The 26,474-nt window shown below is 40.0% G+C and overlaps 1 protein-coding gene across 1 annotated transcript in view; it reads left to right on the forward strand.

Annotated features, from left to right (window-relative positions):
* PLXNC1 (plexin C1) overlaps positions 1-26,474 on the forward strand; it is a 149,180-nt gene that overhangs the window by 109,937 nt on the left and 12,769 nt on the right. Inside the window, exons 24-29 of the mRNA XM_075856836.1 lie at positions 2,739-2,793; positions 8,450-8,484; positions 11,174-11,278; positions 13,833-13,996; positions 16,981-17,128; positions 18,966-19,106. Of these exons, the coding sequence (XP_075712951.1) occupies positions 2,739-2,793; positions 8,450-8,484; positions 11,174-11,278; positions 13,833-13,996; positions 16,981-17,128; positions 18,966-19,106 (648 nt within the window). The remainder of the gene's footprint in view (positions 1-2,738; positions 2,794-8,449; positions 8,485-11,173; positions 11,279-13,832; positions 13,997-16,980; positions 17,129-18,965; positions 19,107-26,474) is intronic.

The following is a 26,474-nucleotide window of genomic DNA, read 5'->3' on the forward strand; positions in this document are numbered from 1 at the left end:
CAGACAGAGCATGCTGCGGACACCAAATTCCGCTCCGCAGCCTATGCTCCGCAGCGGAATTTTACGCCTCGTCTAAACGAACACTGCTAAATTAAAGTGTAAGTCAATGGACAAACGGCACCGCTGCGGATTAACGCTGCGGAGTGTCCGCAGCGGAATTTAAGTGAAATTCCGCCACGTGTGAACCCAGCCTAACGCCGATGCTGCTGCAGAATCAACTGAAGCCTCTGGTGCCGATGTGTCCAACACGATGCAGGACCTGTGAGTGACGTCACAGATCTGCACTGCCAGAAGCTGGGCGTTCTGAAGAGAAGTGGATGATACTTCTCGTCAGAGCGCCCAGCTAGTAAAAGTATTAAAAACGCCCCGATGTACGCACATAATACACGCCCACTTGGACTTTTACTTTTAAACACACCCACTTGTACTTTTGCAAGCCTCATTTGCATAACTACAAAAATGGTCATAACTTGGCCAAAAATGCTCGTTTTTTAAAAATAAAAACGTTACTGTAATCTACATTGCAGCGCCTATCTGCTGCAATAGCAGATAGGGGTTGCAAAATCTGGTGACAGAGCCTCTTTAAAGAGACTCTGTCACCACATTATAAGTGTCCTGTCTCCTATATAAGGAGATCGGCGCTGTAATGTAGGTGACAGTAATGCTTTTTATTTAAAAAAACGATCTATTTCCACAACGTTAGGAGCGATTTTGGTTTATGCTAATGAGCTTTCTTAATGCCCAAGTGGGCGTACTTTTACTTTCGACCAAGTGGGCGTTGTACAGAGGAGTGTATGACGCTGACTAATCGGCATACACTGCACTAGCGATATAGTTATATCACTATGTACAGCCTCATACACAAGCCCTAACATTACTACAGTGTCCTGATAATGAATACACATGAAATCCAGCCTGGACGTCATGTGTACTCAGAATCCTGACACTTCTGAATCTTTTTTGTGAGATTCCGGCAAGTAAAACGAAATCTCGTTTACCTCCGTGATCTCGTGAGATTTCGTTTCACTTGCCGGAATCACACTTTTTAACATGCGTTTTTTGTTTTGGTAGACAAACGCCTATTGAGAAACATGCGAGTTTATCTACCAAAACAAAATATTGCACTTTAATAACGTAATAAAAACAAATTGTGAACTCAGCCTAAGGCCTTATTCACACGAACGTGTCCGTTTCGCGCGCATAAAAACCACAAAGCGTTTTCCTGCGTCAGCAAAATAATCTGAAGGTGATTTTTTTTATTTTCCTCATCATTTCTTTAGCAACTGTTGTGTGAAAAACTTATGGCACACAGATGTGCGTCCGTGTGCTGTCCGTGATTTTCACGCACCTATTGACTTCAATGGGTGAGTGATGCGCAAAAAACGCACAAGTATAGGACATGCAGTGTTTCACGCAGCGGACACACGCTGCGTGAAAAACACAATGTCTGAATGGCCACATTGAACTGCATAGGTCCGTGTGACGTGCGTTGTTTTAACGTGCGTAACACGGACGTGAAATACGCTCGTGTGAATAAGGCCTTATGTTTGACTCCTGCTATTGGCCATGGGTACCTTCCCGTTTGCATACGGGAAGGTGCCCGTGCAGTTGAAAAATATAGAACATTTAATTACGGCATGGGCAGGCCCATAGAAGTCTATGGGGCTTCCGTAATTACAGGTGGCTACGTGTGTGCACCCGTAATTACGGGAGCGTTGCTAGGCGATGTTAGGAGATAGTCACTGTCCAGGGTGCTGAAAGAGTTAAACGATCAGTGCTGGATAGAGAGAAGGGGCTGCACTGATCGGCGGTAACTCTTTCAGCACCCTGGACAGTGACTACAGCTGGACAGTTTCCTTCAAATCTCGCAACAACAAAAAAAGTTAATACTTACCCAGAACTCCCTGCTTCTTCCTTCAGTCCTGCCTCCTGGGATAGCGTTTCATCCCATGTGACTGCACAGGATGCAGCAGTCACATGGACTGCCGCGTCATCCAGGGAGGTCGGACTGAATGTCAAAAGAGGGACGCGTCACCAAGACAACAGCCGGGGTACGCATGAACTTCTTTTTCTTCCTATCACTGAGTTCCGCTGCGGAAACTCCTCCCGAAAAGGCTACCCCTTCTCTCTATCCAGAGAAGAGGCTGCCGATCAGAGCTGGAGAGAGAGAAGAGGCTGGCGATCAGTGCTGGATAGAGAGAAGGGGCTGCCGATTTAGTGCAGTGCAATATAGCAGAGAAAACGGGTCCATAAATACGGGTGGAATACGGGTGACAAAGGAATCGTATTTACGCCAGTATTTACGGCAGGGAAAAAATACGGTCGTGTCTAACATGTACCAAACCTGGACTGTTTCCTGACCACATCTCTGCCTCTTGCTGTTTTATCTATGTAACAAACCTGGACTGCTACTTGACTACTATTGCTATTTGCGTCATCTTGGCGGATTATTGCAGCCACTGGACTCTGAATCTGCCACAGACCTTGACACCGGTGTTCACCATTTAGTATAATTGAGTTCCAGGATCAGATCCTGTCCTGTGAGATTAGAAAAAGACTTTCCCCAAAATGATATATGGCATGGACCTGGAATACATTCTTGCGAAGCCAGTCTTAATCTGTAAATGCAAATTGTAAGTAAACTCCAGTGAAATAGGATAATATCACAACTATTCGAGTCACAGTATTTGTACATTACCACTGTTGGATTTGTAATTGTTCTTGATCATGTTTTCTAGATTGATAATGGCTCTATAATCAAACTCATTGTGAAAACAAATGGGGATTTACCAGGTAAGGTACAGTTTTCTTTTTGTTTTCTTTTTTCAGACTGTAGTTAAAGTCATCTTTAAAATAAACTGTTCCTCTTGTATTTGTAAGTTTAGGCCATGTTCACGCTGCATATTTTCAGGATATTTCAGCGCATAAACCGTTCGTATTACGCGCCACAATACACTTTAAATATGGCTGCAAACAAAGCCCCATTGATTTTAATTGGATATATAATATGTGGTTTATATGAGGTGGATTTTTACCCCACTGAATTAAAAAACGCTGTGTAAAGAAATTTCACGTTTTAAGGTGTTTTACGAGCAAGTTTTTCCCAATAAAATCTTTTCCATTGATGCTTCAAAAAAACACTTCAAATATGATATTAAAATAGCTAGATTTCAGAACATCACATGCTCTGACATAAAGTGGACATCTGAACATTACAGCCATATATGCTTGTTGAACATCTCATTCTAAAACCATATTCTTTAGTTTGGACTATAGACTTGTAGATTTCCAATTCATTGCAAAGGTGCCACACCAAATTCTGTGAGCATTTTTCATAGACCTTGTATAATTAATGGGGTCATTGATGGAACATATTCGATGGAGCCTCAATGTTGGAAACACGGAGAATTAGCTTTCGCTGCTCCACTGTCCTATAGGTATGTGCTTTCCACCACTGTAGTCTATTCTTCACATTGTACGTGGCAATCTCAAGATCCTAGGTCATAGAAACCTAAAACATAAAGCTCCCAATGAACAGTACTTAGGATGGATTCACACAATGCAGATTTTGTTACAGAAATTTCTGCGACTTAAAATTAGTTTTAATCATCTGTGGCCCCCTGCACACGTAGAGGATTTGTTGCATATTTTTAGTCCGGATCTGTGGGCGAAGTGGATGTGCACGTAAGTGGATGAGATTTGAAAAATCTCATCCACATGCTGCTGAATATTTTCACCACAGAATATAGAGCATTCTGCAGATTTTTAAATTTACAGCACGCTCATTCTGTTCTGAATGTTCCTGCGGATTTCACCCTTTTTAATGTAGAAATGGTGAGATCCACAGAAAAATCTGCAGTAAAATCTGCCCGTAACATGGGAGAAATTTTCTGTAGAAACACTGCAGAAATGCTGTGAAAATTTTGCATTGTGTGTGGGTACCTGAATGGGGTTCTTTCTGCAGCAAGTGCATGGATTTCTGAAAATGTCATTAAGATGAATAGAACTGATTTTCAGTCGCAGCAATTTATGTAACAAAATCTGCCGCATGTGAATCTAACCATATACTGAGGTTGCTTCCAAAAGCCGTTGATTTCACCCCAATTCTTCAAGATCCTGTTATGTGAAATTGTGTGACTTATCACATCATGACTCCCTTGTAGATGTTCTCCCTAATAATTAGGGTCAGTTCACACTGAGTTTTTTTTGACACGGAAACCGCGTCAGAAAAACACGCCAAAAATGCCTCCAATTGATTTTAATGGTAGGCGAATGAGTTATTTTTCCCGCGAGCGTTTACGTCTCTAACCTCTCATTGCATGGACATCAATGGGAGGCAGAGAAACTTATTTCGCTGCATTTTTGGCCATCGACGCGGGTGAGAAACGCAGCGAAAAACGCGGCAGACGGCGTGCAGGCAAATCAAAATCTGCCTCAAAATTCCAAACGGAATTTTGAGGCAGAATTTTCTGCCTGCAAAAAACTCAGTGTGAACTTACCCTAACACTTATTGACCGTGACAACTCTAGCAGGAAAGAAATTTGACAAACTGTTGAAAATGTGCCGTGATTAAAAGTATTTTTTGCTATTCATGACAACCCATTATACTGCCATGGATACAAACTTGATAATACTTATATAGCAGCTGGTCAAACCTGGAAATAAACAGATGGTTTTAGAATTTAAAAAGATCTAAATAAAAATAATATTCAAATAAGTAAAATGTTCACTATTTAAACTTTGTCATATTTCCTGGAGATATATTCCTTCAATTGAAGCATATGTTTATATAAGATCCACTCATTAGCTAGTAGAAATGTGGATGTGCATCAAGTTTTCATGTGAACATTTGATACTAATCAGCGTTATGATAGGGAAATAGGACATCAGATCTAAATAAAGGGGTCAGAAGACAGTTATTCTGCAGAAAGAAGGCTTTCTCAATGTCCCATCATGACAAGACAAAGTGACTGTACATGTCCCTATGTAATGCCTGGATCCGTTGCATCCATAGCAGGACCCGAAAGACCAAAAGTGCGAAGAAATCAGAAACTTCATCACATACACAGAATGGGCAGAATAAAGATAGAAAAATTCCAATCAGCATAAGTATTCACAAGAAGCCTAGCTAGTAGTGTTCTCAAAAGACGTAGCAGTCTCTAAACCACTGCTCAAGAAAGGCAAAAAGAATAAACAGTTGGCATTGGGGCACAAATATGTCAGGAAGACTTTATGTAAGGGAATAAACGGTGAAACATGGTGATGGAGTTGGGCATATGAATGGAATCAACATCCCTCCAAAATCAGGCCTTATTCACACGAACGTGTTTAACGTCCGTGATACGCACGTGAAAATGACGCGCGTCGCACGGACCTATGTTAGTCAATGGGGCCGTTCAGACAGTCCGTGATTTTTACGCAGCATGTGTCCGCTGCGTAAAACTCACGGCATGTTCTATACTTGGGCGTTTTTCGTGCATCACGCACCCATTGAAGTCAATGGGTGCATGAAAATCATGCGCAGCACACGGAAGCACTTACGTGTGTCGTGCGTTATTCGCGCAACAATAGATCAAGAAATTAAGGGAAAAATAAAACCATTTCCTTCATTTCTTTTTCTAAACATCAAAACTGCGTGTCATAAGGATGGTATATGCGAGAAAATCACGCAGCGCAAAACGCACACGTTCGTGTGAATGAGGCCTCACTTGACCTATACCGCATTTAAGAATAGTGAGTGTTTAAAAAGGATTACTCCAGCCTATGTTAATGTAGTAGTATTATAGCAAAAGTTTCATACTCCTAGTGGCCAAAACGACACACAAAAAACGTATGCCTGGTGTGTGTGAGTGCATGTATGTGCGTGTGCGTGTGCACCGTACTGTGCAAGTTTTAGGCAGTTGTGGAAAAATGCTGCAAAATGCTTTCAAAAATAGAAGTGTTCATTAATCAATTATCAAAATACAAGTGAATGAACGGATGGGAATTCTAAATCAAAATCAATACTTGGTGTGACCACCCTTTGCCTTCAAAACAGCAGCAATTTTTCTAGCAACACTTGCAAAGTCATGGATTTTGTAGGATTATAGTTAGGTGTATGATTAACCAATTATACCAAACAGGTGATAATCATCATTTACATATGTAGTTTGAAACACAGTCATTAACTGTAACAGAAACAGCTGTGTAGAAGGCTTAAAACTGGGTGATAAACAGCCAAGCTGCTAAAAAGGTAAGGTTGTGAAGGACCGTTTCATGTCACAGGTCCACCATGGCAAGACTGAGAACAGCAACAAGACACAGGGTAGTTATACTGCATCAGCAAGGTCTCTCCAAGACACAGATTTAAAAGCAGACTGGAACTTCAAGATGTGCTGTTCAAACTCTATTGAAGAAGCACAAGGATACATGGCAACGTTGAGTACAGTAGACGCAGTGGTTGGCCATGAAAACTTAGTGCAGCAGATCAAAGACACATTATTCTTACTACACTTTGAAATTGAAAGATGTCCAGCAGTGCCATGAGCTCAGAACTGGCAGAAACCAGTGGGACCCAGGTATACCAATCTGGGGCTGTAGAGCGGTACAATAATGAGCGTCTGCAGGCAACAGTGAAGCACGGCGAAGGTCCCTTGCAAGTTTGGGGCTACATTTCAGCAAATGAAGCTGGGGATTTGGTCAGAATTAATGGTGTCCTCAATGCTAAAAATAAAATAATAAACTATAGGCAGATAATTATCCATTGTGCAATACCATCAGGGAGGCATCTGATTGGCTCCAAATGTATTCTGCAGCAGGACAACAACCCCAAACATACAACCAGTGTCATTAAGAATTGTCTTCAGCGTAAAGAAGAACAAGGAGCCCTGGAAGTGATGATATGGCCCCCACAGATCTCTGATCTTAACATCATCAAGTCTGTCTGGGATTACACGAAGTGACAGAAGGATATGAGGAAGCCAACATCCACAGACGATCTGTGGTTAGTTCTCCAAGATGTTTGGAACAACCTCCCTGCTGAGTTCCTTCAAAAACGGTGTGCAAATCTAGTCGAATTTATGCTGTTTTGAAGGAAAAGGGTGGTCACACCAAATATTGATTTGATTTAGATTTCTTTTTTTTTCATTCACTTTACATTTTGTTAATTTGTTTTTTTTAACATTTCTATTTTTGAAAGCATTCTTATTTGCAGGATTTTTCCACAACTGCCTTAAACTTTTACACATTACTATTATATATACTGATTATTTTGCATTGCATACTTCAGAAAAGCACCCCTATTGAGACCCTTATATAGTCAAACTAAAGTGAAACATGCAGGTGTTCATACAAACTGTTTTAAAAAAGTTAGAGTACATATATCTATTGAGAAATAGTACAAGAGGCTTCAGTGTACCCAGTGTCGCTACAAATGCCTTGTATTTATACAGTCCAATTTGCAATCATTGGATCCTCATTGGTGTAGTGTAGCGGTCTGATGTAATCTGCTGTATGTATTAAGAGAAATAATTATAAATCTAAGTATTTTAGATTCTAAGTATGTAGTATAAGGTCCACCCAGTGGTGCATCATGAGGTGAATACTTTGCCACATGCTGCAGTCCTCCCTGACTGCAAGGGGCAGCATTTTAAAAGAAATATGCAGTCAATCTTTACAGTTCCTCCTCCTTCAATTTGGGCATAGGGATGGTGCAATTTTCACCCCTGGCAGCAAAAAGGCTAGAAAAACCTCTGGATCCACCTAGCATGACTTTAGCACCACTCTATTAATTTCATTATTTCCAATGTAAGTTTACGGATGGACATGATCTTCTACCTTCAGAAAACTGAACAAGGACATTTACCAGTTAATCACTTTACATGTGAGTAAGCAGACTTGATAAAGTACAGGAAACTGATTTATGACTAGACGGCTAATTTGACCGTATCGGATCCATATAAAATTTTGGGAAATTCGCTCATCTCTAGTTATGACCACAGAGCAGAAGCCACAGACAGAGAACTGAACAGGCTATACAGTAGCACGATAATCTGTTTCAAAATGTACAAAATACAACGAACTTGCAAGTCTGTTGAGGAAATTACTTGGTGTCTCATAAGAATCACTTCCTCTGGAATCTTCTGAAATGAGTAATACTAAGGAGACCAAGGTAGAATATTCTAGTCTGTGGAGTTAACCTGATCACCAACATTTAAATACAAATTTATTTAGTAAATTATTCTACCTTGCATAAATTCTCAGAGAGCATGCATAAAATGCACCTTATATCAGCATAGGATGGTGGCGCTACAGTGGTGCTTTGCGAGGGATGATATAGGAAAATGTAGTAGGACATCATAAAGATGGAAAATATGCAATCTGGGATTCAAATTAGTTGGCTGCATGATTTGAATGTAAACAAACCTCAAAATAGTTACCTAAATTATGCTTTCTGTGTATTTTTATTCAGACATGGAATATTCCAAGGAGCAGTATTGCCATTTGGTAAGTGCATAGAATTAGGACATCTATATAATGCTTATGTTATGCAAAAAAAAAACAAAAAAAAAAAGATTTTTAGATTGTCATATTTTATACGACATTTCAATGCGCTTTTGTAGACCATTGTGTGACCAATGTATTCTACGGGGAGTTTACAATTGACATAAGCTGGTCATAGACATGAAGATTTTCCCTAATAAGCAACCTGACTTTACTGTGCTACAAGAACACTTGTCAGAAAAGTGGCATACACCACCAAATTTTACCCATGCTATGGAAAATCATTTGTGTTGTGTATATGTATATTGTTTATAAAGGAAGAAGACGATACCCTGAAGTAAAATGTCAAAGTATACTCATGTATCCCATTAAAAACGTAACGTCTTCAAATATAAATGTTATTGATAGAAACTTATTTATGTTTGGTTAGTCAGTTGCGATTACAACAACAATATTATGTAGAGTTCATGGAACATACAAGATCCAAAACTTGTTGCCTATGATCTGTGCAGCCTGGAGGCTGGACCTATGGATGTATCAATTTTGTATCTCCTAAATTATTGTAGATATAATTAGGATGGTGTTTTTAACCCTATTTTTTATATTTATTTTCATGTAAGAACATTCACTAAAACGTATGATACATTCATACAGATGTAGCAAAATTTAACTTGACTCTAAATGCGTTTTTTTGGGTTCTCCGGGACTTTTATTTTGATGACCTATCCTTAGGATAGTAAACAGAAAAACCGAAGCACACTTTTCCCATGGTATCAAAAGTGAAGCAAACTTTTATTCCACCAGAATATAGAGCGACATTTCGACCCAAGTATGGGTCTTTCTCAAGCAATTAAACAAAGTGCAGTTTATATAGGGGATATGACATCATAAATTCAATATGCAAATTCATATAACAATTAAATCAATCTAAGCAATTGCAAGCACAAAAATGTACAACAATCATATACATAGTCACCCACAGGACTTTCGTAGATGGAATCCCTGACTCTCGGTTCAGATAAATCCACTCGATCATAAAAATACAAATATGCATCAAATTGGCGTTCAGACATCGCTACTGCCCATGTGCAAACTTCTAATTACGTAATGGCAGCATCGCTGTCTCCTGGATAACGCGCTTATGTGACCAAACGTCAATACGTATGTCACGTCATCGCACAGGCTTCCAGTATCCTAGATACTTAATGCTACCACTTAGCGTATTGCGTCAGAGTAAGCCTGCCAACCACACATTCAATCACCATGAAAAGCTACGAGAGTCAGAGGAGAAAGAACGCCAACAGGCAGGTAACGTAGGAAATCATTCTATCTACCATATAGTATAGCTATTTCTGAGACATTCATGATTGGAGCACATGTTGAGACCATTATTAATCCCCATATTGCTACAGACATAAATAATGCCTGGGTAACTCATTCAGCGATCGCACATTCCTATAACAGGAACAGGACGAAAGCATAGAATGAAGCATGGTCTCCCCAGGACCACCCTACCGGCATCCCCAGATCAGATGACAACCGGTGAAGAAAGCCACTGGTGAGGGCCACACAGGAAAACCCACTGAGGAAGCATCACCAAATAGGGGATATCACCCATGGGAGAAACCCATGGTTAAGATGAATGTGCAACATTCCAAAGAGGAATTAGCCCATGCAACATAGGTAAATTCTGCAATAAGGAAAACAATAGGGACAAAGAGTTTTTTTTCCATCTATATCTCTCATGCACCTCGAAATTACTATAATAACAGATATGGATAAAAGATAATATATATAACGCAGGTAAGGTTCAAATGGCAGAAGTATGCTGATCATCGGATGTAACATAATTATAATAATATCCAGTCCGAAGTGCTGTTTTCTTTCTTTTGCCTATTCTTAATCAATATCAGATTAGTTGGGTTTTGACTTCTGGCACCTCCATTAATCATCTGACTGAAGGGGCATCGTCAACAAAAGCTCCGGCCTCTTCATAGTTTACCAGGCACAGCACTGTAGACTTTCATAGCAGCTGATTGATTTCTGTTACTTATATAGCACCAACATTTCCCGCAGCGCTGTACAAAGGTCCCCGCTTACTGTTCCCATTGGGGGCTCACAATCTAAGTTCCCTATCAGTAGGTTTTTGGGGTGTGGGAGGAAACCTGAGTACCCGGTGGTAACCCACGCAAACACAGGGAGAACATACAAACTCCATGTAGATATTGTTCTTGGTTGGATTTGTACCCAGGACCCCAGCGCTGCAAGGCACCAGTGCTAACCACCGAGACATCAAGCTGCCACTGTGCCTGAGACTGCCGCTCAGTACCATTAACTTGAGTGGTGGAGGAGCTGGGAGTCGGACCCCCACGGATCTAATATTGAAGTCCCGGAAAACCCCTTTAAATAGACAGTGGCCAGAAACTTTAACATTACATTTTCTATAACTTTTCAATGGCTTTTGTTGTGTTAGTCAAGTTAACTTTGCTACCTCTGTATAAGAGTAGAATCACACATGTTGTTTTGTTTTTCAGTTTTTGGAGCCAAACACAGGTATAGATCCATGGAGAAGGAAAGTATCAACTATTTTATTTGGCTCCAGAAACTACATAACGGCATATGGGATTCAAGCGTATAAGTGAACTCAAAAGCAAAATTTCAAGCCCAATAACAGGGAATGTTTTCTATCTAGGAAATGCCTGAATCTGAGAAAAATGAACTACAAAATCCTGAGAAGAAAGGCAAACACAAATTTCAAGTAAAGGAATTATATCTGACAAAGCTGCTTTCTACAAAGGTATGGATTAAATGAGAAAAAGATGGTTCTCCATATTGTGGAACCTTAGCAGGTTGGAATAAACATAAGTAAAAGAAGAACTGCTCACCTGGTCAGGATGTGCTGAGCAGGAACAACTCTGTGAATAGACTAATGATGCAAGCTGTGGCTTTCCCTGGTAACGGATCCGTGGGCACACAACCGTTATCAGATGCAAATAGGTAGAAAATCAGGGTGATTGTAGCACTGCTAAACGTAATAAAAAGGACTTCCGTGCAAAGATAGTAGTATTTATTAGGAAATAACACATTTCAGCTCCAAACCGGCGCCTTCATCAGGTCTAAGTACCGGACTAAGGCTTCAGTTCGGAGCTGAAAGCATTGTTTGTTATTCTACAACAGTAAGGCATGAATATATATAATAAAATAGAATATAAGTATAGCTCATATAAATGAGTATATAGTGTTATAATTTTGTAATAGAACTATGATAATATACTGTATATACTGATTTGGTCCCTCAGTGGTGATCTTGGGGACCATGTGTAAAGAATGGTGTTTATTTTCTAAAGTTACGTTTAGGTAGATGCTTCATGGAAATGATACATACATACATATAGGGTAATGTACAAATCAAATCCATGGTGCGCTGCATTGACTTACCCTTTGTGAATAAACAAAGACGAGTCGTCAACCTTGGTTCTTGAAATCAGCACTCAAGGACCAAATTGGAATGTACAATATATTACATAGTTGGAGCTCTACATTTTTATAGAAAGGTGTGCAACGCCATTTATATATACCAAATACTGTAGGTCTAGTTATATTTATCACTTTAGGAGATTATTAATGAAACTTGTTTTGGTAGGTTATTATTTATTTACTGCATATCCTAATTTTATATATAGAGCAGCATGTTCCACTGTTCAATACATAGCATGTATTCACTCCCATATTTCCCTGTACCCTATGGGAGTTTACAATACAGTTTCTAAGCATATTCTTGAGCTAATTTCATAAGAAGCCAATTAACATTATGCTTTTGACGTCTAGAAGCAAGCTGAACTAACTAGAGGGAGCCCACAAAAAGAAAATATATCAAAAGAGTATATAGGAAAAACGGCATTCACATTCACTGGTCAGATTTTTGAACCCATGGCCCCCTGCTAACCCTTTTTTTTTAACAAACCAGAGAGTGAATGTTGTGAATACATTAATTAATTCTATAAGTTTTATATTATTCTATATTAGTTCTATACTTAAAGATCAGTCATTAAATATAATTATTTATTGTATAATGTTTTTAAAAGACTTTCAGAAAAAAATATCAGAACTATAGTATCTGCAAGGGCAGTGATAATAAAATAAAAAAGGTATTGGCAGCGAAAATGAATGAGAAAGCTATTTTTTGTTAACACAAGAGGCATGTACAAGAAATCTAAAGGAAGCTGAATTTTAAAACTGTTTTAACAGCCTATTGTGCAGCCTCATCTCGGTGTGAAATTCAAAACAATCTAAATTTAGAGAACAAAGAAATAGGTCAAATGAAATATGGGTGTGAAACTGTGTGTAAAGGCCCTTTGACACGGGCCAATTATCAGGCAAACACTAGTTCATAGAACGCTTGTTGCCGATAATTGCCCTGTGTAAATAGGGCAGCGATCAGCAGATGAACGAGCAAACGTCGATCATCTGCTGATCGGATCGTTTTAAAAATAAAAACTGTTAGGGTATGTTCACACTAATTATGCCTGGAAAAACGTCACCATTACGCCTCCAAACATCTGCCCATTGCTTGCAATGGGATTTACGGTGTTCTGTTCCCACGAGGCTTAATTTTCCGTGTCACTGTCAAAATACGGCGCGTAAAAAGACTCTCGCGAAAAAGAAGTGCAGGACACATCTTGGGACGTTTTTGGAGCCGTTTTTCATTGACTCCATTGAAAAACAGCTCCAATAACGAACTGTGGAGATGCAAATAGCAAGTTTTCAGGATTGCTGTGTTACCTAAATACATCAAAGACATTTCTAAAACTATTTAGGCTGGTCAATACCTAATGTTCATGGCAGGAGAGGGTGGCTTAAAGGGGGACACCAGATTTACACTGGGCTCCGTTTCCACCTTCCAATGCCGACACAGCACTATACGGCAACAATGTCATGGCACATCATGGGGGCACCTTACCACATCAACATGAGGGGCAAACATAGAATTTTATAAAGTGGTGTTTCCAAATTCTTTAATTTCAGAACAAAACAAACATAAACACACAGTTAAATAGTGCCATACAATGCCCAAACAGCACTGTAAATGCCCGGATAAACAGTGCTAAAGAGATCCCAGAAAAATGTCACATGTAATGCCTAGATAATGGCACACAGAATCCATAAAAATATTGTATACATTATAGTAAAGCTCCCCCTCAAACTTTTAAGTAAGAAAAGTAATGTGTAAGTTGACATTTTTAATTGATCAAGGAAATAATTTAGCATTTAAAGAAGAAAGGAAGGATCCCTGCGCTAAAATAATCTGCACATCTGTTACATTTGTGACATAACCAGTTGATCTTTTTCAGGTTGCTGTACATTCTGCTGTAGAAAAAGTTTTTAAAAGCATCTGGACTGTCCCCCACAACAAGCCTCCCATAGCTATAAAATACTTTTTTGATTTCTTGGATGCCCAGTCAGAAATAAGGAAAATTACAGATCCAGATGTAGTACACATTTGGAAGACAAATAGGTATTTATTATTTGATGTTACTGTACATGCAAACAGCAAGTTGCTAAATGTAAGTAAAGCTAGATTATCATTTATTTGGGGCATTTTTTTTGTTTAACTTTTTTTAATTTATTTTTCAATAAAACAAAAGATATACAGAAATTTAAACATATAGAAATAGTAGACACTGTTTATGAGATTTTAATTGGACAGAGCAAATAAAAACATCACTTAAGGCACCATGAACACGGCCGTGCCCGTAAACACGGCCCGCGGTTGCGGGCACGGCCGACCGTGGACAGCCACCCACATTTGCGTGTCGTGCTCCCATATAAAGTATGGGAGCTTGGCCGGTAAAATGCAGAAGAACGGACATGTCCTATATTATGTGGTACAATCTACATCCCGGACACTTTCCCGTAAATATATGGGAAGGTGTCCGTGGTCAATAGGAGTGAATGGGTCCGTAATTTGCAATTAGCAAAAATCTGACCTATATAAAGGTTGAAGTATTAGGGTATGTGCACATGGCTTATTGTCGGCCATTTTTCGGGAAAAACGGCCGGAAAATCGGAAGGAGAATGCCTCCAAACATCTGGCTATTGATTTCAATGGAAAAAATGTCGTTCTGTTCCGACGGGGCGTTTTTTACGGGGCCGTTTTTCAAAACGGGCGTGTAAAAAAATGCCAGTGAAGAAAGAAGTGCATGTCACTTCTTGAGCCGTTTTTCATTGACTCTAAAGAAAAAACAGCTCCAAAAACGGCCGTAAAAAACGCGAGTTGCTAAAAAAAAAACGGCTGAATTCAGGAGCTGTTTTTCCTTGAAAACAACTTCGTATTTTCAGACTTTTTTTAGTAATCATGTACGCATACCCTTAGGTACACACAAAATTAAAAACGTCTGAAAATACGGAGCGGTTTTCAAGGGAAAACAGCTCCTAATTTTCAGCTGTATTTTTAGCAACTCGCGTTTTTCGCAGTGTTGTTTATGTCCGTTTTTGGAGCTGTTTTTCTATAAAGACAATGAAAAACGGCTCCAAAAACGGCTCAAGAAGTGACATACACTTCTTTTTCGCTGGCGTTTTTTTATGCGGCCGTTTTGAAAAATGGCCGCGTAAAAAACACCCCGTTGGAACAGAACACCGTATTTCCCATTGAAATCAATGGGCAGATGTTTGTAGGCGTTCTGGTTCCGATTTTTCAGCCGTTTTTCGGGACGATTACAGCCGAAAACTCTACGTGCACACATACCCTTACTGTTATCAGTGTTAAGAAAATAAGATAAAACTAGATAGTAATAGTCCAAAGTCCAGGGAAAAATAGGATGGGGAACAGGGTAATGGAGAAACTAGCTTACAGTATTATCTATATTAGAGAAGTAGTAACATAGTCGTCCCATTTGGCCTATATCAGATAAAACTGGTCTAACATGTTATTGATCGATGCCGTGAGGAACTCCAGACGACAGTGTTGCTGGAATAAAGTTCACCTAAGGCAGGAGTCAACCAGTGAGAAGAAATAAGGCATTTTGCCGCTGTTAGAAAATGGAGTAGCAGCCTGGCTTGAATTTTACACATCTGGTGTGTTGGCACATTAAGCAGGTATGTAAGTATGTCTAGGTAAAGTGAAACACCCAGTACAATAGTGACCAGACCTCCATTAAAAAAGGCACTATGTGCGCATTCCCAAAATTTGTGGGGGAGAGTTCCCACGTCGTAATGACATCTCCAACATTGGTTGGAGACAGTGGGAAAAAGCCTATGTAGTAAGGCAGGAGTGTGATACCAATACATAAGAATCGCATATTGGTTTTCTTTATACAATACACATAAGGAACATTTATCGTAGCTGCTTTAAACCAGATAATTTGCCATAAAAAGGGGAGAAGCTCTCTGCCCAAATATGCCTCCCATTTGGACATGTAAGAATGTTATTTGGTGCATTCTACAGATTCTAAAAAGTAGCTGTAATTGAGCGAAGCCTCACATCTTTTGTGACTGCTATGTACAAATAGTGCTATGAAAATTTATTCCAAGTTCTAAAATATAGCTAGCCTGAAAATGTACAAACCAAAATATGAAACAAAATCCACATATGTTACGAGTGTATTTGGCCACAGATTTCGCCGCACATTGCAAATCGGGGAAATCCGCAGCAAGCAGCTGCAACAGATAAGGACCTGTTCACATCAGCATCGGCTTTCCATGCATGGGTTTCATTAGACCTTTTCGTCGGAGGAACCCATGAACGGAAAGCCAAACGGAAACCATAGCTTCTGTTTGCATTACCATTGATTTAAATAGTAATGCTTCTGTTGCAATTGGTTTCCGTTTGTTTCCGTTACGTAAGGTTTCCAGTTTTTTAGCGGAAACAATAGTGCAGTCAACTAAGCTATTGTTTCCTGTAAAAAAGCGGAAACCTTATGGAACAGAAACAAAACAGAAACCATTTGCAATGGAAGCATTACCATTAAAATCAATGGTAATGCAAACGGAACCTATGGATTCCGTTTGGCTTTCCGTTCATGGGGTCCTCAAATGGAAAGCTCTAACGGAAACCGTGAACGGAAGCCCAACGCTGATGTGAACACAGCCTAAGGAATACTATGGATTTACAAAATCTACAGCCTGTCTAGAATTCACCCGCAGACCCTGTAACAGGCACTCCTGCTTTATTATGATTGGCTAATACAACATGAGTGACAAAGGCTCGGGAGGGGGGAGTATAGAATGTTATGTACAGTGCTTGGGATACAAGGGGTAGTATTGGTCAAGTATATAAGGAGAAGAAATGTTAGAATAATCTAGTCATGGAAATGACACCCAAACCTCTATAGGCCATTATTACTTTATATGGCCTAAAAAATGTAAACTCTAAATAGTGCAACTGACAAAAATAAGGAAAGGAGGTTGGATAAATCTCGTGGGTACTGTTTAATTGAGATTTTCTGTTTTGTTGGCAAAATTCCTTTAAATACTCTTTTCTTATTCTTTTATATTATTTAGCCTTCCTCTGCGGTTTTGGATTAATATATTGAAAAATCCACAATTTTTCTTGGATATAAAAAAGACTGTTCTCCTAGAGATCTGCTTGTCAGTAATTGCCCAAGCTTTCATGGATGGATTTTCTCTTGCAGAGCAGCAACTAGGAAAGGTATTGTGAAACAATGTTTATATCACCAATAATCTATATCTATAATCAACATAGGATCATACTGACACAATAGCATAGAACATATTAGAGCTGCCCAAGTAAAGATTCACAGGCCAGATGCTTCTTCTTCGTGTCTGCCATTATCCTGGACAATATCCTTTAAGGAAATGTCCACTACTTTGTTTTGTTGTTTTATTTAACCTGTTGACGACACAGGGCGAGTGTGCGTGTCATGAGTGACAGGACATTACTGCACCAGGACGTTGCTGTACTCGACCTGCTTATCGTGTGGGCATAAGTGCGCTAAGCAATCAGGAGTGGGGTATCGAATGTAACACAGCTACAGCCCCATTTTAATGGCAGAGATCAGAGAAACCGGTCCCCAGGGTTGTCTGACCCTTTTTCCTGTTAGAGCATACTTACTTCTAGTACACAGGCTAATGTACTGACATATAGATATATGCCAGTATTGTAGTTAAAATAAAAATGAAAAATCCCCCTATGGGACAAAAAAAAAAAAAAAAGAGTTAAATAAATGTAAAAAAAAGTCTTGTTAAATAGCATAATTTATGATGATCGGGTGTATGCGGTTATAAAAAGAAACTGCCATGGAATGACTTTTTTCTGCTTTTTTACCAAAATAAAAATTTATATTAATAAAACGCTATTGTATATGCACCAAAAGATGGCAGAAAAAATAAAAATAAATTCTTCTGCTTCATGCTTCAAGACCAAATTGACCTGGTGGTCAATGGGTTAAATGGGTCTAAAATTCTGTGCTGATTTATTCATTTATATTTACACATGACATCGAAGCACTATTTTGATGATACAGAGCTCTACGCAACATGGTACATTTGGTGCAACTTACTGGCATGTTAGAAATATTTATTTTCACTACACCACCGCATTGCCAGCAAACACATCAATATTTTGCAACAAAAAAAAGCTGAATGTTTTTTAAACACGTCAGTTAAGGCCCTGATCTCATCACCATCGGCTTCCGTTCATCCATTCCTTCAGAGGAACAGATGAACGGAAAGCCAAACGGAAACCATAGCTTCCGTTTGCATTACCATGGATTTCAATCATAACGCTTCCGTTGCAGTTGGTTTCAGTTTGTTTCTGTTCTGTAAAGTTTTTTTCTTTTCATGGAAACAATAGTGTAGTGGGCTATGCTATTGTTTTCATTAAAAAAAACTATACGGAACGGAAACAAACCGAAACCAACTGCAACGGAAGCATTACCATTGAAGTCAATGGCAATGCAAATGGAAACTATAGTTTCCGTTCGGCTTTCCGTTCATCTGTTCCTCTGAAGGAATGGATGAACGGAAACCCCAAAGGGAACCCGACGGTGATGTGAACAGGCCTTAACTAGGGTGTTTGTGTTGCAGTTCAGAAGGGTACCACTAATAAATGACAAACATGTGTGTTTGCTATTTATTTTTTACTGTAATTGTCAGGGTCCATTTAAAGTGGAGATCCAGAGTATCCCCTAACCAAAGTATATTTGGCAATTTTTATATTTTTTTTTTTTTTAAACCTCAACTAAACTTACCCATAAGTTTAAACAAACCGCTTTAGGAAAGGTGTACGGCCTTGTTTACACAGTAAATGCGCAAAAAATACCATGTGTGAACCTGTCCTGATGACTACAGGAAAAGCCTATTGGTAAACACATATTGTAGCGAGAGGAAGATTGAAATTTACCTCATTAACTGGATAATACTAGTACATATAAATAAAATTGTTTATTCTTCTACTTTGTTACTCATTTCAATGTGACTACTTTAACCACATATGATCTTTGTATATTTAATTTCTTTATTCACAGTCTGCTCCAACTAACAAGCTTCTTTATGCAAAAGACATCTCTTTGTTCAAAGAAGAAGTTAAAACATACTATAAAGAAATTCGAGATGCTCCCCCTTTGTCCTCCACAGAGTTGACCGACTTCTTGACTTCAGAATCAAAGGTAATAACTAAGACACATGCACATAAATATGCTACCAGGGAACGATATCTCCCTCATATAGCACCAGATGGTACAGTGGCATTCGGAGTCAGTATGCCATAATACAGATTCCCGTTAGTGGCTTTTTAGATGTGAATGTGTTCTCCGACTCAAGATGAATGTGGCAGTGTGCAGGGCTATATGTATGTTGTTTTTTTCCCTCATACATTAACCCCTTAATGACCGGGCCTGAAAAGACCTTAATGACCAAGCCAGATTTGTTAAATCTGGTATGTCTGACTTTATCAGAGAATAACTCTGCGAAAGTTTTGAATATCCAAGTAATTCTGACATTGTTTTTTCGTCACATGTTGTACTTTATTTTAGTCGTAAAAGTAGACTGATACGATTTGCGGAAATTAATGAAAAAATAGAAAAATTGAAGAAATTTTGTAAAAATTAGCATTTTTCCCTATTTTTAACTGCAATATGTCACATATGTACATACATACTGTACAATTTTTTTTATTAAATATATATTTCCATCGCTTTACTCTATTTTGGCAGCACTTTTTAAAAAAAAATTTTTTTTGAGCAATTTAGAAGACTTACAAGTTTAGTAGTGATTTTATAAATTTTGAAGTACATTTTGTTTTCCTGCACCAAGCCAGGTTTTCAGAGGCTCATAGGTGTCAGAATGGTGGAAACCCCCACAAGTGACACCATTTTGAAAACTACACCCCTTAAGGTATTTATTAAGGGGTGTTGTAAGTATTTTGACCCCACAGTTTTTTTGTAAGAATTCATGCAAAGCAGGCGTAAAAAAATATAATTTCACTTTTTTCATAAAAGTATCACTTTGAAGACCGATTTCTTTGTAAAGCGACCATGAGAATGAAGAAATGCACCCCAAAATCTATCACCCTGTTTCTCCTGTTTTCAAAAATGCCCACATTGTGACCCTAATGCGTTGCCTGGACACACAGCAGGGCCCGAAATGAAGGGAACAACCGGAGGCATTCAGGTCTCATATTTTGCTTGAAAATGTTTTAGGCCCCACTGTACATTTGGAGAGGTTTTGAATTACCAGAACGATAGAAACTCCCCATAAACGACCCCATTTACAAAACTAGACCCCTTAAGATATTTATCTAGGGCTGTAGTAAGTATTTTGACCTCACAGTTTTTTGCTAAATTGAATGCATAGCAGGTGAAATAAAAAAAACACTTTTTATATAAAAGTATCACTTTGAAGACCGATTTCTTTGTAAAGTGACCATGAGAATGAAGAAACACCCCCCAAAATCTATCACCCTGTTTCTCCTGTTTTCAAAAATGCCCCCATTGTGACCCTAATGCATTGCCTGGACACACGGCAGGGCCCGAAAGGGAGGTAGCACCCGAAGACTTTCAGGACACACATTTTGCTTGAAAATGTTTCAGGTCCCATTACACATTTATAGAGGCACTGAGCTGCCAAAAAGATAGAAACTCCCCATAAATGACCCCATTTTGAAAACTAGACCGCTTAAGGTATTCATCTAGGTGTGTACTAAGTATTTTGACCCCACAGTTTTCGCAGGAATTAATGCAAAGCAGGTGGAAATAAAATTTTATTTCACTTTTTTTCACAAATGTGTCATTTTAAGGTCAGATTTCTTGTACAGAGGACATGAGAATAAGGAAATGCACCAGAAAATGTATCACCCTGTTTCTCCTGTGTTCAAAAATATCCCCATTGTGGTCCTAATGTGTTTCCTGGACACACGGCAGGACCCAAAAGGAAGGGAGCACCCGGAGGCTTTCAGGACACACATTTTGCTTTGAAAATGGGAGGATTCTACTTTTCTAGATTGAGAAATAGATGTCCCTAACAGTTTCTACACCCTATGACTATGTCGTGCTAAGAAAGCAGCTGTCCTGAAATCATGTCAGTCCATAGACATTATGTATATCAACCCGCTCTGATACAGTGAAGGAAATAAGTATTTGATCCCTTGCTGATTTTGTAAGTTTGCCCACTGTCAAAGACATAAACAGTCTAGAATTTTTAGGCTAGGTTAATTTTACCAGTGAGAAATAGATTATATTAAAAAAACAAACTGAAAATCACATTGTCAAAATTATATATATTTATTTGCATTGTGCACAGAGAAATAAGTATTTCATCCCTTTGGCAAACAAGACTTAATACTTGGTGGCAAAACCCTTGTTGGCAAGCACAGCAGTCAGACGTTTTTAGTAGTTGGTGATGAGGTTTGCACACATGTTAGATGGAATTTTGGCCCACTTCTCTTTGCAGATCATCTGTAGATCATTAAGATTTCGAGGCTGTCGCTTGGCAACTCGGATCTTCAGCTCCCTCCATAAGTTTTCGATGGGATTAAAGTCTGGAGACTGGCTAGGCCACTCCATGACCTTAATGTGCTTCTTTTTGAGCCACTCCTTTGTTGCCTTGGCTGTATGTTTCGGGTCATTGTCGTGCTGGAAGACCCAGCGACAAGCCATTTTTAATGTCCTGGTGGAGGGAAGGAGGTTGTCACTCAGGATTTGACGGTACATGGCTCCATCCATTCTCCCATTGATGCAGATAAGTAGTCCTGTTCCCTTAGCAGAGAAACACCCCCAAAACATAATGTTTTCACCTCCATGCTTGACAGTGGGGACGGTGTTCTTTGGGTCATAGGCAGCATTTCTCTTCCTCCAAACATGGCGAGTTGAGTTAATGCCAAAGAGCTCAATTTTAGTCTCATCTGACCACAGCACCTTCTCCCAATCACTCTCAGAATCATCCAGATGTTCATTTGCAAACTTCAGACGGGCCTGTACATGTGCCTTCTTGAGCAGGGGGACCTTCCGAGCACTGCAGGATTTGAATCCATTACGGCGTAATGTGTACCAATGGTTTTCTTGGTGACACTGGTCCCAGCTGCCTTGAGATCATTAACAAGTTCCCCCCGTGTAGTTTTCGGCTGAGCTCTCACCTTCCTCAGGATCAAGGATACCCCACGAGGTGAGATTTTGCATGGAGCCCCAGATCGATGTCGATTGACAGTCATTTTGTATGTCTTCCATTTTCTTACTATTGCACCAACAGTTGTCTCCTTCTCACCCAGCGTCTTACTTATGGTTTTGTAGCCCATTCCAGCCTTGTGCAGGTCTATGATCTTGTCCCTGACATCCTTAGAAAGCTCTTTGGCCTTGCCCATGTTGTAGAGGTTAGAGTCAGATGGATTAATTGAGTCTGTGGACAGGAGTCTTTTATATAGGTGACCATGTAAGACAGTTGTCTTTAATGCAGGCACCAAGTTGATTTGGAGCGTGTAACTGGTCTGGAGGAGGCTGAACTCTTAATGGTTGGTAGGGGATCAAATACTTATTTCTCTGTGCACAATGCAAATAAATATATATAATTTTGACTATGTGATTTTCTTTTTTTTTTTTAATATAATCTATCTCTCACTGGTAAAATTAACCTAGCCTAAAAATTCTAGACTGCTCATGACTTTGACAGTGGGCAAACTTACAAAATCAGCAATGGATCAAATACTTATTTCCTCCACTGTATATAGTAAGTTAGAGTGGGAAAATGTATGAAACTGTTGGCGGAAAAAGGCAATATATCCAAAAAAAAAGGAGGAAGAATATATCCAGCTATGTGGAAAACAAGAGCATGTTCACAGGATGAAAGAAAATTTGTAAGGCTGTAATGACTTTATTATTCAAAGTGACTGGTCATACAACGTCTCTTTAGCTCCATCAATCTCTATATAAGGGACGAATGTGCCAAGTGATCCGGTACACCATAACAAGCCCCTGCCCGGCAAGGTAGGAACCGCCATGTGCACAAAACAACCAATTACCTGTAGAATATATAAAGGGGCAGTGTCCCACACCATATGTATAGATACAGTAAAGGACCACTACTCCCCAAATTAATGTCGCTATTTCTAGAAGTATTGTCGGGTGTAAGAGGTCCACCAAAAACCCGAACAAAACTGTAATAAAGCCCATAGTGTATTGATAAGGACAAAAGAGGGACTTATGCATAGACCAGGGTTGGAAGGACAAGCGGAACAATAATCTCGTGACTCACTTCGCTGTCCTCGTTTGCTGCAGACCCGACACCGTTTTTTGGGGTATTTTTGGTTAGATGTTGAAGGGATGGGGTGTAAAAAATGTTTTTCAACAAGTCGGTGTACATCCTCTGACTCATGGACTACTCTCTGGTCTGCAGATTGAAATAGGAGATCTTCAATCACTTTCTCCTGAAATTCAAAGAATGTCGCCCTGCCCGCTGAATTTTTGTACAGGACAAATGCGTTCTGCATCACAACCTGAATTTGTTATAGCCGATGACACACACAGGCTTTTGTCTATCTGCAGAGGCCCCACGTTCTCTAATAGTTGCTGTTGCACTTGAATGGACAGTGCTGATCATGTAGACGTCCTTGCGGTCACGAAATTTTAAAGCCAGCATCTTCTCAATTTGAAAAGTGCATGACTCCCCCTTTCGTAGTTTTTTTATCCACAAGTTGACGTGGGAAACCTTTGCGATTCCTGCCTATTGTGCCACAGGCTCCGGTATTGGCACAATGAAGGGTGCTAAACAATGGCACACTGGTATAAAAACTGTCCATGTATACATGATACCCCTTGTGTAGGAAAGGGCCAATTAAATCCCACACAATCTTACCAGTGGTACCAATATTTGGAGGGCACCCTGGTGGATTAAATTCACGGTCTTTACCCTCGTAGATCTTAAATGCACATGTGTAGCCAGTAGTGCTTTCACATAACTTGTAGATCTTTACCCCGTATTTTGCACTTTTTGAGGGTATGAATTGATGGAATGAGAGACGCCCTTTGAAATTTGTGAGATTCCACAACCTGGCATTAGGTGACGAAGGCATATTGGCAATGTACTGCCTGGCATACAAATTTGTTTCCTGCACAAAATGTTCCAAAACTTGGTCCGTAATAAAAATATTAAAATAATTTAGTGGTGAAAAATTACTGACATTGGGACTTATGCCAGGAGTAGCAATAAAGTCATTTATGGTGGGAGAAAATAAACTCGTGGGTTCCCACACTAAATCGGTTTGGTGGGGTTGTGCAATTTCAGGGGCTGCACTTTGAACGGACGTTGTGGCAACTGCGCCGTCTCCCATATCACTGGTGCTGGGTCTCATATCCATAGAATCCCTTGAAGCGACACTTTCGCTGTCGCTTTCAAGTAAGGCTGGGTTCACACTACCTATTTTCAGACGTAAACGAGGCGTATTATGCCTCGTTTTACGTCTGAAAATAGGGCTACAATACGTCGGCAAACATCTGCCCATTCATTTGAATGGGTTTGCCGACGTACTGTGCAGACAACCTGTCATTTACGCGTCGTCGTTTGACAGCTATCAAACGACGACGCGTAAAAATACAGCCTCGTCAAAAGAAGTGCAGGACACTTCTTTGGACGTTTTTGGAGCCGTTTTCTTATAGACTTCAATGAAAACAGCTCCAAAAACGGATGTAAAAAACGCAGCGAAAACGCAGCGAAAACCATGAGTTGCTCAAAAAACGTCTGAAAATCAGGGTCTGTTTTCCCTTGAAAACAGCTCCGTATTTTCAGATGTTTTTGGTCACTACGTGTGCACATACCCTAAAAGCTCAACTTCAGATGCAGAATCCGTATCTGAGCATAGCATCTGATAGGCTTCCTCAACGCTGTATCTTCTGGCAGCCATAATGATAATACAGTCTAAACCGCAAATAATAAATGGAACTAGCGGTTTCAATTTTTTTTTTAATCAACTAAGGCCTCATGCACACGACCGTAAAAACACACGTTATTGCGGGTCGTAATTACGACCCGCAATAACGGGCTCATAGACTTCTGTTACCCACGGGTACCTTCCCGTTTTCTCACGGGAAGGTGCCCGTGCCGTTAAAAAAATAGAACGTGTTCTATTTTTCTATTTTACGGGCCGTGCTGCTATACTTTATAATGACAGCACGGCTCGCAAAAGCGGCCGGCTGCCCGCGGCCGGCCGTGCCCGGCCGTGCTCGTAATTACAAGTTGTAATTACGAGCACGGTCGTGTGCATGAAGCCTAATCAAGTAAGAACACTAAAAGAATGAAACTTTTTTTTTTTATTGTTTTTTTAAGTTTTTTTTTTTTTCAAACCTAAACCTAAACCCTACGCCTAACACAAACCGTAAACCCAAGCCCAGAACAGCACCCTACGCCGTCTAAGGCCCCATGCACACGAATGTGTTTTTGCGGCCGCAATTCCCCCGAAAATCCACGGGAGAATTGCGGCCCCATTCTTTTCTATGGGGCCATGCACACGACCGTAGTTTTTGCGGTCCTTGCACGGCCCGGGAGCCCGGACCGCAGAAAGAACGGGCATGTCTTATTACGGCCCTGTTCTGCGGTCCGGGCTCATTGAAAACAATGGTGGCGGCCATGTGCATGTCCCGCGATTTGCGGGCGGCCTGCGGCTGACAGTCCGCAGCCGGCCGACCCGAAAATCATGGCCGTGCACACGGCTACGGTCGTGTGCATGAGGCCTAACAGCGTACACGCCGTCTAACAGCGTACCCTAAAAAGAAAGTAGTTTATAGTACGATTCTTAGTATATACAGTAAATATATTTATATATATATATGTATATACTATAAAATACTGAAAAAAATTTGTTTTTTTTAATAAACTGTGTGTGAGGAACAAGTGATTTTGTGTGGGGACACTGACACACTTGTAACTGTTTCTCTCCACAGCTAGAACAGTGAGGAGAAACAGATACATGTTTTTACTTTTATTTTACAGTAGTGATCACTATGATTGGATCTCATAGTGATCACAAAAGATCAGGAACCAATACTATTGGCTCCTGATCACTGCTCTAAGAACAGAGCTGCTAGCAACAGCTCGTTCTTAGAGCAGGAGCGGTCATTTAGACACTCCCGGCGGCTCTGTACGCAGTAACAGCATGTGACCGCTGTGATTGGCTGTCACAGCGGTCACATGCTGTTACGACGAAATCGGCAGGTCCTGATGGCTGCACTAAGAACCGGACCTGTTACTTACAGCCGGTTTTTAGTGCAGATGTCACCAGGGTGCCGTTAAACCCCCTCTACTACAGCGACGCCAAAAGGCGTCGCTGTAGACTGAGTACCTGCACCGCCTGACGTCAAAAGACGGTGGGCGGTCGTTAAGGGGTTAAGTAGCGCCATCACGCACACATGGAACAGTGAATTTCATTGGAAGGCAATTCGTTTAAGTAATACAAATTATTTCAAGGATCTAGGGAATTTTGCTGACCAGGTAAACATCAAAAAAGTGCTCCCTTCCCCTTGAAATTCTTAGGGGGATTTTGCTTTGTTTGGTCA

The sequence above is a fragment of the Rhinoderma darwinii genome, chromosome 3, assembly GCF_050947455.1.
Source record: "Rhinoderma darwinii isolate aRhiDar2 chromosome 3, aRhiDar2.hap1, whole genome shotgun sequence".
Classification (NCBI taxonomy): domain Eukaryota; kingdom Metazoa; phylum Chordata; class Amphibia; order Anura; family Rhinodermatidae; genus Rhinoderma; species Rhinoderma darwinii.